The sequence below is a fragment of the Scleropages formosus genome, chromosome 22 (genome assembly GCF_900964775.1).
Source record: "Scleropages formosus chromosome 22, fSclFor1.1, whole genome shotgun sequence".
NCBI lineage: Eukaryota > Metazoa > Chordata > Actinopteri > Osteoglossiformes > Osteoglossidae > Scleropages > Scleropages formosus.
The window spans coordinates 15,091,922-15,105,847 of NC_041827.1; the positions used below are offsets into that span (position 1 = coordinate 15,091,922).

Consider the following 13,926-nt stretch of genomic DNA (forward strand, 5'->3'; position numbering starts at 1 on the left):
TTATCTGCCTCGAATTAAAATGAATCAAACCTAGTGATCAAGCATACAACACCTTACTGTATATGAAAATCATTTGTTTTCAACTGCCCTCTAACCGCTCACACTTAAGACACATAAATGTTACAGGCTGACTTAATGTGGAACAAATTGCAGTTGAAGTTGGCCACCAGCTGCCGGAATCCAGTTCTGTACGGCTGGAAGGGCACCAGTTCTTTAATATCACGCCCTGGTGGCAGGAATGGGATGCTAACGGGGAAAAAATATCCATATTAATACGTCAGCACAAAAACTGATCACACATGTGGTTCACGCAATATCCAAGTTTGTCAAGCACAGTGAAGCTGGAGAAACCACAAGTGCAGTTTCACAAACTGTTGCTATAAAGAACAGTCTCCCCAAAGGTCAACCACTATTTTGAGTAACCCTCTCCACATGGAGCTGTATGCTGTTTTATGCAGTTCTCATATATATATATATATATATATATATATATATATATATATACAATATATATATTAAGAGAATGTCACTTTCAGGGAAAACAGTTTTACTAGCTGTAAATGTTTTTTTTACTGTACGCAATGCTAGGGAAACAATGCCCATGCAACTATTCAACTTACATGTGCTACATTCTAAAAGACACTACATTTCTGTTCATAGGTGGCAAGGTGTTTCAGCACGTTAACACCAGAGTTCCACAAGCAATGCCAGAGAGGCAATTAGCAAAGGCAGGACTTTCCCCCATGGATCAGTTAGGTTTCGACAGGGTGCAGTGAAAGTTGTCGGGACACTACAACCTGCAGGCCTGAGTTACAGACGTGCTGCTTTTCACACCCTGCCTCTATTCACAGGTCCGGGGCTACGGAATCCAGCCCCACCTCTGTGCCCAGTTTGCACGCTCATCTTACGGGTACCGACCCATATTACACACCTGCTGTATTTCCGAACTTCATGTATCTATGACTTTCTTGTAATGGCGTTCCACTTAAGTTGTGCCCAACCTTTCACCATAGCTGAATGAGCTGTTATTGAAAGTCATGGGTGGACATAAGTCATACTTTTGTATGGAAACACTTAGATGACTCGCACTGACCTGATTTTAAAGACATCGTTCAGTACGCCAATGCCCGTGAGCGTGAGGCTGCAGTCTTTGAGGGGCTCAGAAACAGAGTTTTTAAAGTACACTTCTGCAGTATTCTTAATGAACACATTAGGGCCGTCACGGATCTGAAAGAGGTGTAAGACACATTTAAGTAGTTTTTAACAGCTTTATCAAATGACTGATCATTTCAGTATCAACTTTAAAACCGAATTTTGCATATCTTTGTTTCCCAGATGTTGCTGTATTTGTCTAATCCTAACACTAACGCTTAGTGTGTTTTCGTGCTTTTTAAGAGAAATTATTCCATGTTTTTTATCCAGTTCTTAATTTACTGTGAAATCAGTTATATAGCAGTGCCCCTTGTAGAAATTCCATCTTTGGGAGATTTGCTACAGAAGCACATAGAGTATAAATGCAGCGTTGTACATCTGAGGAATAAATGAAAAGCATGTAGTTCGATAACTTGCAAACATAATTTGTGGAAAAATGTCATTTGGATGAAGCACAGTGTGCAGTTTTGAATGTTTCCCATTCAGAATGGCAGAAAGAAGGGATGGGATGGAATGGTAAAGGAAAGAGGTACTCACAGTGATGGTGAGGGACGGCATTTTGGGAACAATGGTTTTCTCCGCACCATACATTGCTTCACTCCCCCCGATGTCCGAGACGACTGCGGTCACCTTGATGCCATCAGCCCCATGCAGGCAAGTGCCATACTGGGAGAAAGGGATACTGAAAAACAGGTTTTCTTCTGCAGAAACAAAACGGCAAACATCGAATTCATTTAACCGGAGCGAGCAACTTGTCCATACTGTTCCAGTAACTGTGTTTAAAGAAAGGATGAGATTAATACATCGATATTTGTTTACATAAGGCTGTTTAAATCTTTTATTATCACAGAATGGGATCATTTTGTGTTCCTGTAACTGAATTTCCAAAACAAAGAGCCTTTTCCCTTACTTCTTATGAGGAAAATTAGAACACATTCTTCCATACTCAAAAACATAATTGAAATTTCATCAGAATACTCAACACCTGGTACTTAGCTGACATTTTTGTCCAAGGCAGCACACAATGGTAGATGCACTACATTAAAATATTTAAAGTTATCAACACAGTAGAGGAAAAACACAAAAGGAAAGCTGGTAGCATAGTGGTTAGACCTACTGCCTTTAGCCCCACAGGTTTGATTCCTAGCTCTAGCTCTGGCTCTAGCACCCTTGAGAAAAGTACTTATGTTCAATTCCTCTCATAAAATTACCCAGCTGTTTTAATGGGTAAATAATAGTAAGCACCTTCACAGTGTCTGTTGCTTTGGAAAAAAAAATACAGCTAAATCAATAAATGTAATGCAAAAACCCATATTAGTGGCAATACAGAGTCACCAGTGCTTCTGAAACATGACTTTATGAGGAAACCCATACGAAGGCAAGGAGAACATGCAAGCCCTGCATTGGTAGTGTGCAGATCACTTTCGACTTCACGAGGAAAGGCACCTTTGTTTGGCAGCAGCTTCACCTCAAAGGCTTTGCTCCAGACATTCGAAATAGAGAAGCCAGTGTAAAGCACTGCTCGTGCATTGAGCTGGATCTTCAGTGTTAGGGGCTTGGATTGGTCACTGCGCAGTGAAAGACTCAGGTCCAGGTCCTTTCCATTAATCGACTGTCCGACCTCCACAATCTTCACTGAAACGTCAGGAGTGGCAGGAGAGACATCTGAAATGCCACCTCTGATAGTAAGCCTTTGACATCTTCTCACAGCTTCTTCAAACACCTGCCTCTCCTTCGCTGAACCTGTGTTGAACACAACAAACATTTTCTTTAAATACTAAACCATTACATAGTTAAAAGCAGAATGCTACACAAACGTACTAAAGGCTAATTCCATTTATCATGGATTGACGATGTAAAACAAGTGCAATAGGAATCCCACGTTAAAACAACACTCGCAAAATCTTTTTTAACCTTTTGCCACCTTAACATCTCACCTACCCTCTGGGTATTTATAGTTTCTCGTAATGTCCATTCTTTCATAACTGCCCACTGCTTTAGTGCTTATGTTTTGGCCCACTTCCTTGGTGTCGGAGAACATCCTTGTTTTTGTGCCATCGGAGTTCATCCTCCAGGTGACAATGTCAGCATTGACCTCCGCAAAGACGAAAGGAACATCATATTTGAGGTTGGTATGGCCTTCCAGTATAGCCTTCACCGGGGCTGGTCCGCAGCAGTAGGTTCCTGATGCGGGGAGAAGCGCCACACGTATTTCACTGATCCTCTGACTATGGTTTGGCTTGTCATGTTTCATGACAAAAATGACCATGCTGGAAGTCTCACAAACACTGCATATGAAGTGTCACAGCTGTCACAGTTATCCAATGCCACATTTCAGCGTTTTATGCTGCTCTGTGATAGACAAAGCATTTCTCGAAAAGAAAAAATACTATGATACAAGAAAACTTTAAATCAGTTTAAAATTATTAACGATCTTAAAATATATTCTGCATCACAGTCAAAAATGATTATTTCCCAGGAAAATGGTTAAAAAAGAGATACAGATGTTACTGCACCATCACTTCTTTCCTGAGGCGTGGGGTCCACCACCTGCCAGCCATCATACTGTGAACTTTGAGAAAGATCAGGGCGTCTCATCCAGGCCTCCACCCACACATGGAAGTTCCTATGTCGATACAGAGGTAAAAAAAAACATCTGAATCGTAAACTTTTTTCGGAATTGCCTGAAAAGTTCAGCTGATGACTTACCACACACTGTCTTTCGCATTGGGTGTAACACCCAAGTCATAACAGTAGTGATCAACTGTAAGGTTGCCGTCAGTGTCATGAGCTGACTCAAAATTGGTAACCACTCGACAAGGGATTCCCAGGCACCTCAATGCTGAAATGAAATATAGTACATGTCATGAATCTTAACATTTAGTTAAACTTAGTGAATAAAGTTTTACACAGTTACACATATCTTCTTATCTGAAGACCTGTAGGTATAGTGGACTGTTCGCACACAGATTTTTCTACTGTCGAATACAACGTCAGTCTTTCTTCGCTTAGCGCTGAAATCTTCTGTGAATTTGCATGTTGTCATTGCATCCGTCTGACAAGATTAACTTAGCGTGTGCCGAGAGCTAAGTAAAATATCAGCTAGACCACTGAATGCAAGCCTACACTTCTGGGAAAATTTCATAATCAATCTGTAACCACTCCAATGATCTAGCTGAGGGAGGAGCCCAAAGTACGGCTGAGAACTTACTTGTGCACAGGACAGCAGCGAACACCCAGCACTGGCCATACTTCACACAGTTGCAGTTACGCTGGTCCCACCTCCGCAGGATCGCCACACTGTCACTCCAGCACATTGGTGCCACACCATCGCAGTAGTTACCATCCCATTTGCCCTCCAACACACCTTTATCATCTGCAGCATTGACCTAGGTAAGGCATCGAAGAAGGACAGCGCAGTGCATTGCGTTTACATTTCCTCATGTGGTAGACACTTTCCTCCAAAGTGATTTGAAACTCAAAGCAAAAAGTGCTTTTACACTAAGAGTTATCGATACAGGCACACAATTCCTGAAGCAGTTAGTTTGTCTAATGCTGCTGTTGTTACCAGCACCCATTAAGCTGATGGAGTTGATTAAAAAAATATAAAGGTGACAGTGACAGATGATGTAATGAGAGTTTATGGAGCAGTTAGGAAATCTGGAGAAAACTGGATCCAAGAGTTGTGTTTTGAGACCATCTTTGACAGAGCTCCTTGAGTTACCCAATAGCATTTATGAACTATTATGACCAATGTATTCAAGTAGTTTTACTGCTTTACTTTTAGAGCTGTAAGCTACTTATCAATGGCTTCATGCTGCAAAATGTTGACCGACATGAGTTTTTTGAATTTGAATTCTATAAAATACGTACACTATTTAATGATGTATAACTAGTAGCAATGTAAACATTTACAGGAATGTATGCTCATCACAAAACTGTCAGTGATGCTTAAGGTGCTTACCATGGCACTGAGGACCCTGCTCACATAGATGGGATTGCAGCGTGCAGAGCAGTCTTCTTTGGCATTCCTCAGGCACTTTGGGTTTACATCCAGAAGTCTGAGACAGATGTCCATTACGTCTTCTTCAAACTGCAGAGTGCATACAGTCTCTTATTTTAAATTCGATTACAGTACATGAGAATATCATGATTCCACAAGGCAAGGTTCAAGTCCAAAGATGGGCTACCGTTCCACTAATTTCACGTTTTTAAATGAAGTCTGAAGATCTTGATCCTCAAAAAATAGATGAAGTTATACTTTTCTCTGAGGAATAAGGACATGAGGAAGAAGAAGATACAAGTGCAGAAACAATTTGGACTTTCCCTGATCCGTGCTGAAAGAATACTTCTGTGCTACAGTATACCTGGCCAAAGGTCCACGGCATAGGCTGAATCCCATTACTTTGTCCACGATATACGATGCCGTGTTCATTCAGCACGTACTCCTGTCTCTCTCTTTCCTGGGGCAGGTAAGTCCAATCAGCTACCACAGAAGAACACCATAAGCTGTGCATTAGATGTCATCATATTTGCCATTAGAGTGGTTGTGCATAAGGAGCATTTGTACGCCAGTGTCATAAAAGAGCAGTATTTTTTACTGTCTAATTTTTTCTTTACAACATGTGATGAAACTTCAGTAATCTGTACAATACATTCAAAGGCACGATACAGTTCATAGGCATGTGGGATAAATGGGTCAACTGGCACTGAATAGGAGTTTGCTGAATCCACATACTTTCATTCTGAAAAGTTTTAAATTAGTCTTAATTTAATATAGCATAGGTCAAAATTATGTTCAGTATTTATTGCAGTGTTAATACAGTTGAAAGATAATACAAAATTAAATAAGATATTATTAGAGTCTAACATATTTTTTGTTATACCTGAGGTTTTCACAGCCTAACCCACAAATAAACTCCTGAAATAATAATAATAATATACAATTTTAATTATAAACAAGAAAATGTGTGTGTGTGTGTGTGTGTATTATTATTATTATTATTATTATTATTTGTTCAACATTACACTCATGTGCAATATGTTCTCTAAACCCGTGGACCCCCAGAGGTTTTTTTCTCCCTCAACCTTAAGTTGGGAGTTTTTGTTCCTTTTGTTCCCCGGTGGTCAGTATACTTGTAACTCTATAATAAGTTCTTCATTATGGTAGCCATGAGCTGACTGTCTTCTTTGTTTGTATCAATTTTTCTTGCTGTATGCCTGTGTTAAAGCGCTCTGTGTCACTGCGTGAGAAGAGCGCTCTATAAAAAATAAAAATAATAATAATAATAATAATAAATAACTGACAATCACTGCACTATAGTGTCACTTTATGTTACAGGTCAAAGCGTACTTTTTTCTATGCTTGGTCATTTAGTTGTGTTATGTTTGCATGGTTTTGTGTTCTGTCATTTTGTTGTGTTCTGTCTGCATTATACTATGTTCTTGTCTGCTGTATTATTGGTAATCGTGTTTGTATTAGTCTATGTCTAGTTCAGTATGTGCGTATGTAGCCTGTATGAGTGAATGTGCACTGTAGGTTTGCTCTAAACCAGAAGCAACTTCCTTGCATGCTCAGGTATACTTGGCCAATAAAGCTGATTCCGATTCTGATTATTATGCTTTTGTTTACCGTGCATTGGCAGGTAAAGTGACTGTGAAGAGAAGAATAAGTTACAAACAACTTTTCAGTCCCAGTTTTACTCATAAGTTGGGGAACCATACATTTAAAGCTAAAGAATTGTCTGTTCAACTCAGTGCAACTCCTGATGCCCGGAAATAAAATGAGAATTATTTTTCAGACAGAAGGCTGAAATTCTACTCTTCTAAAGTTTGTACAATAATCCAATATCAAAAGGATGCTCGGCTCCCCAAAGCATTTATAAGGCGTTCATCTTCACTACTTTTAACGTCTCACACACATATATATAAATATATTTAAATATAATAATTTTCTATATATACATATATAATAATTGTAAATCAAAAGATCACCGTTGTGAAACTTACCCTCGCACCAAGGATTGAAGAGCAGGACAAACTTGCCAATGCTGCGGCTGCTGGAGCCACGTTTTACGGAGAGTGAATATTCTCCAATGCAGGCATCTTCAGGGCTGCTGACAGCCACAGTAACAGAAGAGGAGCTCTTCGCTTGGACCCTGGCATTCCAGCCAATTCCAGCTGCGTTCGCCGGGAGAATCTCAAATACTGCCTTCGTTTTTAACGACTGGGACGCTTGGGGTCCTGGACCATTACAGATAAGAAAAATAATTTTCATTTCATTTTGACGTTTACTTAGACACTATTGTTTTGTTATTTTCAAAGCAAGCATGCACTTCATAGATCATCAGAAGCCCATCTGCAGACCCCCCCAAGGTGTCCATAGTTCCCAGGTTACCAGATACCCCGCTCTACAAAAACCCAGAGCAGGGAATGAGGGCCACGCAAAAGAAAATATTTTTTCTCTATATTTAACTTTCATCAGTTACCATTATGCTGTGAATGCTGCCTATCGACCAATAATAATTTAAAATAATTTACAGTTTTAGTATATTAAAAATATTAGACACCTGTCTCAACAGCCAGCTGAAGTGGGTCGAGTGCTTGGAAGCTTTTGAGGTCCACACAGAAGGTGAGGATGAAGGACTTGCCCCTCCGCACAATGAGCCGCTTTACGGAGATTTCATCGGTGTTGTGAGCTTTGTTGTTTTCCTCACAGTGCAGATCGACCTTGAAATCTGGCACAAAACAGGTCGAAGAAAACTAAGCAATCTGACCTTTATTTGACACTGCTGAGAACCTGACTGGTCCATCACTTGTGCATTCTTGCAGAAAGCTTCCTGTAAAATTATTATACAGTAGCTGTCATGGATAAGACCGTCTTTTTACTTCTACAGAGTTGTTAAGATAAGTTCATAGCCGAAATTCTTAACATTTTCAGATTCTCCACTGCAAATGTGCGCTGCAGCAGCATCCTGACTAAACTAGAAGATGTTGTTTCCACCTTGTGACTTTGTCGTTGATCTTTTCGAGCCTTCAGTTCAAAACCTGGATACGGTGGGTCCCTAAATTAAAAACTTTTGAGTAACAAACTTTTCGCTGTCATAAATTGTTTTTGACAAGGGCTTAGTATTTGTTTTTCCAGAGCGAGCAAGCACATTGATGATGATGAGCCCCTGTCCTGCTCTGCACTGCATTTGATTTACAAACTTGATTTCAGTTAAGTTCATAAGTAGGAGACCAACTGTATGAAGTTTGCACTAATTAACATCAGTAACACCCCTTACTAATTAACAAAGCAGGTCGACAAATTAAAATTACATCTCAATGCTACTTAATATGTGTTTCTAAATGTTAAAAAATATATATTAGCAGGATATCAAATAAAGTTTTTTGCATCTACTCGTGTGATGTATGTTGGTTTATATGGTGGAAAGTAACAAACTAACTGTACTTTAGAACCACACGTCTGCATCTCTTCCTGCTAATGTAATGAACACATTGTCTTTTCTATGAGATGTACGTCCCTTTGGAGGAAAGCATCTGCTAAATGAATAAATGTAAGCGGTTTCAGATAGTGTGTGTGTGTGTGTGTGTGTGTGTAAATGTAATATAACAATTTTATTTGGGTAAATGTATTCATGTAGCTGACACTTTTCTCCAAAGCAGCTTACATCGTTAAGCTGTTTACTATTATTTACTCATTTATTCTGCAGAGTAATTTTACTGGAGCAATTTAGGGAAAGTAACTTGCTCAAAGGTACTACATCTGGAGGTTGGAAGGAAACTTGTTACTTTGGGTCTAAAGGCAGCAGCTCTAACTACCATCCTACCAGATGTTCCTAGCAGTAGTAGCATAATAAGCTATTGATCATGGTAATCATTACTTCATTATTATTTAACGTTTTTTTTTTCCAAAATTTGTGCAGCCGTGTGTATTCATGTAGCACTATTCAAAAGCAAGGTGGTTGTATCATTTTCTATTCCGAGAAAATATACAGCTATAAAAACCACAGATTGATACAGCACATTGCTTTCCTAGGCAAATTATTCTGCATTAAGATATATATTTTAAAAAAACTGCTTGAATCTTTTTTCCACATGATACGTTGTGGTAACTCACCCATAGTTACTGGAGGCAGAAGCTCTTACGTCTGTCTACTGGTCTTCTGTTCAGGTGGCTGTACCGAGGAGTGTGGAACTTGAGCGGTGATGCCAGTATATATGTGATAATGCAGGCATTCAACAGATGGGTTTGGCTCAAAAACATGCAAAATATCAGGGTTGTGAAACTTGTTTTTGAAATCTCTTTATGACTGTTAACATGCTTTCTAGAAGATGCGATAATCTGTGTTTCACAATCAGCGTGCCATCCACATACATGGAGAAGGTGAACAGGAGCCTCTGAATCACTGGGTGTAAGGCTGAGGAGGGTACATCCTGGGCGGGATGCCAGTCCATCACAGGGCAGCCGCTTACACATAGAGTCAGTCATCTATTCCAACACTAAGGGCAATTTAGAGTCAGCAATCCACTGGAACTGCATCTCTTTAGACTGTGGGAGGAAACCAGAGCACCTGGAGAGATCCCATGTAGACATGGAGAGAACATGCAAACGCCACACAGACTGGTGATCAGACCCACATTCTCACACAACACTTGGGCACTGTGAGAAAGCAACACAACTCACTGTGCTGCCATAAATGAATAAAATAAAATAATTTTTGCAGGCAAAAAATCAGCTACCCACAAGCATCTCTCACCAAAGGACTGCATTTTTATTTTGTTAGTATGAAAGAGGTAACCTGACTAGATCTGTGTTGAAGATATGACACCTGTGAGACCCCTAGGCCAATGCTAAAAAAATAAGTGAAAACAGGAGACACAGCATTCCAGAAAATCTGAGGCAGATTGTAGTTTTGTTCTATATGCAGTTTTCTCCACATACTGTAGAAATAACCTTAGCTGTTACTGCCTAGATACTGTTTAAATAAAACCAATTTCATTTAGACAAAGTTTAGAAGTGTGTGTATATAAACAACTTTTTCTAGATGAAATTTTTTGTATATTTAAAATAAATTAAAAATGCAAAATTTAAAATTGAAATCTATAAATACTTATTTGGTGTGTGTGTGTATATATATATCTATATGCACACACTACTGGTCAAAAATTTTAGAACAGCATTTTTCCAGTTTTTATTGAAATTTACACAGTTTTTGATCGTTTGGCTCAATGTACTCTGAAATTAAAGCAAGAACAAATAGACAATTGGACATAAAAAAGAAATCATGGAATTGTTTTGTTTAACAAAATTTAATCTAAATTTTTGACTCAAAGTAGCCACCTTTTGCATATATAACAGCCAAACAAACTCGTAGCATTCTTTCTACAATTGAAATCAAATATTGTTTGGAAAGTTCCATCCTTTCGCCTGCTCGACAGCATACAAAAATCCTGTGTGATAAACTGAAGATTTCAAATTTTGATTCATCGGTCCATAAGACCTTCATCCAGTCTTCAGTAGTCCAGTGGCGGTGCTTCGTGGCCCAGGCAAGCCTCTTTTTCTTATTTTGCCATCTTAGCAGCGGCTTTCTTACTGCCACTTGACCTGTCAAACCTGCAGCTCAAAGTCTTTTCTTGACAGTTGAAACTGAAACTTGCTTACTTTGACCAGTGTTAAGCTGTGCTTGAGGCCATTGTCTGTGAGCCACCTGTCACCCAAGCTGTTGACTCTCAGAAACTTGTCTTCTGATTCTGTTGTGCCTTTGGGTCTGCCAGACCTCTCCCTGTGTCCTTTGATGGCGTAGGAAACCGTACTCACTGACACCTTGGCTTTCTTCACAATTTCTCTAAAGGAAAGACCTACACTTTTAAGGATTATAACAGTCTGTCCTCCTTTGTTTAATTGCCTTTTTTTCTCACTATTATGAGATCAATATACTACTTCCTGCAGTACAATACTGCCCAAAGTATGCTTAAGAGGATGTAGTAACACAGTCTCTTCCAACACTGCTTTTATACAGATAGAAGGTTTGTAAGTAATCAGCAAAAGTTGAGACACCTTTAGGAATTGTTAGCATCAACTTTCAAGGCTTAATTTACTTCCATTGCTGCAAAATAGCTGTAAGTTGTTAACCTATTACTTCTTCCCTGAAAAAGGCCTTTTTGTGTAACTCTGAAATGTACATTATTTTTCAGTTTTTGCTAACCTTAACTTTTTTTAAAAAAAATCTCTGGCAGTTTACCACTTACCTTTGTACCATTTCAGGTTATTCACTGGATTTGAACTGCTTAAATTTCAAGAAAAACTGGAAAAATGGGTGTGTTCTAAAACTTTTGACCAGTAGTGTATATATACATATATATACTTACAAACCTTCTATATATATATATATATATATATATATATATATATATATATATATACCAGACCTGGCTACATACGTGTGAAAGAGCTGGACTAGAACCGAAGCCGGGCAGACAAGGGACAGGGATGGTCACCGCGGCCCCCGAGCGCGCCATCATGGCAGGCTATATCAACTGTCCCCACCCCAACAACCAGCACTGAGCATCCAGGACCTGCACTCCTTACCGGAGGTACATTTGAGGCAGTGCCGGAGACAGGGACAGTTATGGGGCAGGCAGCAGTGGGAACGCTGCTATGTTTTTTGACGGGGGACAATATAACAACCCGCATTACCGTCTGTCTGAGCGGGAAGATTTCTTTATTGCAAGTAGTTGGATTGTGGGTGAAATACAAGTCAGTGTTCAAGCACTGGGAGGACTTACGGGGAATGTAATGGGGTGACTGTCTTTGCCAGCAAGAAAGAGCGAAAGCCTGGGGGGCGCAAAGTAGGAAGGCTGGGAAGGCTGGCTTGAGGAAAAGGTTCTTGAGGAAAAGTGGTCCTCGAACTGAGAACATTATTTTCTAGTGTGCCGGTGTTCCAATAAACATTCATAATGAACGCTGCCTATGCGTCCTTCTTCGCCCCATCCGAACCTAGAGAACTGTGCACCATAGTACACTACAGTAGTAGGTGCATAAAGGCTTATCCAGGCATGAGCTTAAAGTTATGGTGCATAAACATTTTCTGCTTACATGAACTTAAGGGATCATGGGCGAAGCGAGTCTGGAAGACGTGAGTTTTCAGACCCTTTCTAAATGTGGACAGAGTTTCAACGATTCGGTTCTGAGTGAGAGGGGGAGGTCGTTCCACCACAGCAGAGCCAGAACCGAGACCCTCTGTGCTTTAAAAGCACCAGCGTTTTCCCAATCAAGGAGCGGGACCTGGTCTGTCACAAACCCACTTTCTGTCTGGCTTTGGGGAGGCATTCTTCCCAATTGACCCTGGTGGCACCTTCCGAAAGGCAGTGTACCCCCAACACCTTGAGAGGACCATCGCATCAGGAAAAACCACCAATGCGGTCCTCTCTGCTTTTCCATCTACCAAAGAACTTGATAAGAGACTTGCTGAGGTTCAGCGCTACACCAGAGGCACGCCCGAACTAGGCCAAGTGTCCGACCAAGCGACCGATCCAAGCATAGTGTCGTACACGTACTAGACCACCTTCACCACCTCACCGCCACCCCCCAGCAGGAGCAGGCCATCGATTCCTGGGTGGGCATGCATGGTGGCCACCAGCAGCTCGATGTAAAGAGCACAGAGGAGCGGGGAGAGCAGACAGAGGGCAGAACGTCTAGACACTCTGCACGTCTGGTCACGATGGACCAGGTCGGCCATTACCTTCTTCAGGCACTCGGTCAGGACCTTCGCGATAATCTTTGCATCAATGCAAAGCGTCTTGAGGGGTCTCCAGTTGGCAAGATTGGCTTTATAAGTTTTCTTGTACAAAAAGCATGCAAGCCAATATTGAATGCTCATGATCTTGGAGCCCTCAGATGGCACTGCATAAAAAAACCAAAAGTGTCAGGTAAATGATTGAGTTGAATACTGAATGATACGGAAATGAACAAATAGTGTCGAACCTGTACACACCAGTGAATAGTGCAGCAGACACATTCACTCATTTAGCTGAAGCTTTTCTCTGAAGTGACTTACAACATTAAGTCACTCACAATTATTTGCCCATTTATTCCACTGGGTAATTTTTACTGGAGAAATATAGAGTAAGTACCTTGATCAAGAGTGCTACAGCTGGAGGTGGGCTCAAATCTGCAACCCTTAGGTCCAAAAGTAGTAGCTCGAACCACTATGTCACCCATTGCCCTACATGCAAAGCACACATTCATTTTAAATTCATACATATTGCTGAATGCTTGTAATGATAAATGTCAGGGTGAACACAAACCTGTTTTCTCTGCTTGTTTCCACAGAAGCTTCACTAATCATTTGCATTGAAATCCTGTGCAATCGGTGATTTGGTTTCATTCCAGTATCGTAGGTAATGTTTAATCGCAGGATCTTTCCTGATCAAATTAAATCAAATCAAATTAAATCACTTTGTGTACAGCTGGTGAAATTCTTAGGTGCATTCTCCACAGCTATTCGGCATAACTTACAGAAATATACAGACTGCAAAAAAAATATATATACAAGTACAATATACACAATAAATGTCCGTACAATATTTACAGTGTGTACAATATTCACATAATAAAATATAGAGCATATGATAAGATCCAGTGTTGGTGGGAAGCGTAGCGCATGGGAGGTGGAGTGAGTAGCGCATGTGGTGGCGGCGTTATTAGTTATTTGTTTCAGTTCGATAGTCTGATGGCCCGTGAGAAGAAGTGGTCCTGCAGCCTGATGG

General features: G+C 40.3%; 1 protein-coding gene across 1 annotated transcript; it reads right to left on the reverse strand.

The window, feature by feature from the left end:
• Nucleotides 1-104: 104 nt before the first annotated feature.
• On the reverse strand, nucleotides 105-13,037 carry tgm8 (transglutaminase 8). The gene is made up of 13 exons (XM_018742261.2): nucleotides 12,737-13,037; nucleotides 7,722-7,889; nucleotides 7,162-7,395; nucleotides 5,520-5,638; nucleotides 5,117-5,245; nucleotides 4,364-4,541; nucleotides 3,862-3,994; nucleotides 3,669-3,778; nucleotides 3,094-3,336; nucleotides 2,599-2,895; nucleotides 1,690-1,853; nucleotides 1,094-1,227; nucleotides 105-246 (listed from the first exon to the last, which is right to left on the reverse strand). The coding sequence occupies exons 1-13, from the start codon at nucleotides 13,035-13,037 to the stop codon at nucleotides 105-107; spliced, it is 2,352 nt and encodes a 783-aa protein (XP_018597777.2).
• Nucleotides 13,038-13,926: the final 889 nt, after the last annotated feature.

Coding starts and splice junctions, on each gene's coding strand:
- tgm8 (XM_018742261.2), bottom strand. CDS start 13,037: ATGAGCATTCAATATTGGCTTGCATGCTTTTTGTACAAGAAAACTTAT. Junction 5,639..7,161: donor CTTCAATCCTTGGTGCGAGG/GTAAGTTTCACA, acceptor CTTCTGTGGTAG/CTGATTGGACTTACCTGCCC. Junction 3,779..3,861: donor AATGCGAAAGACAGTGTGTG/GTAAGTCATCAG, acceptor GTATCGACATAG/GAACTTCCATGTGTGGGTGG.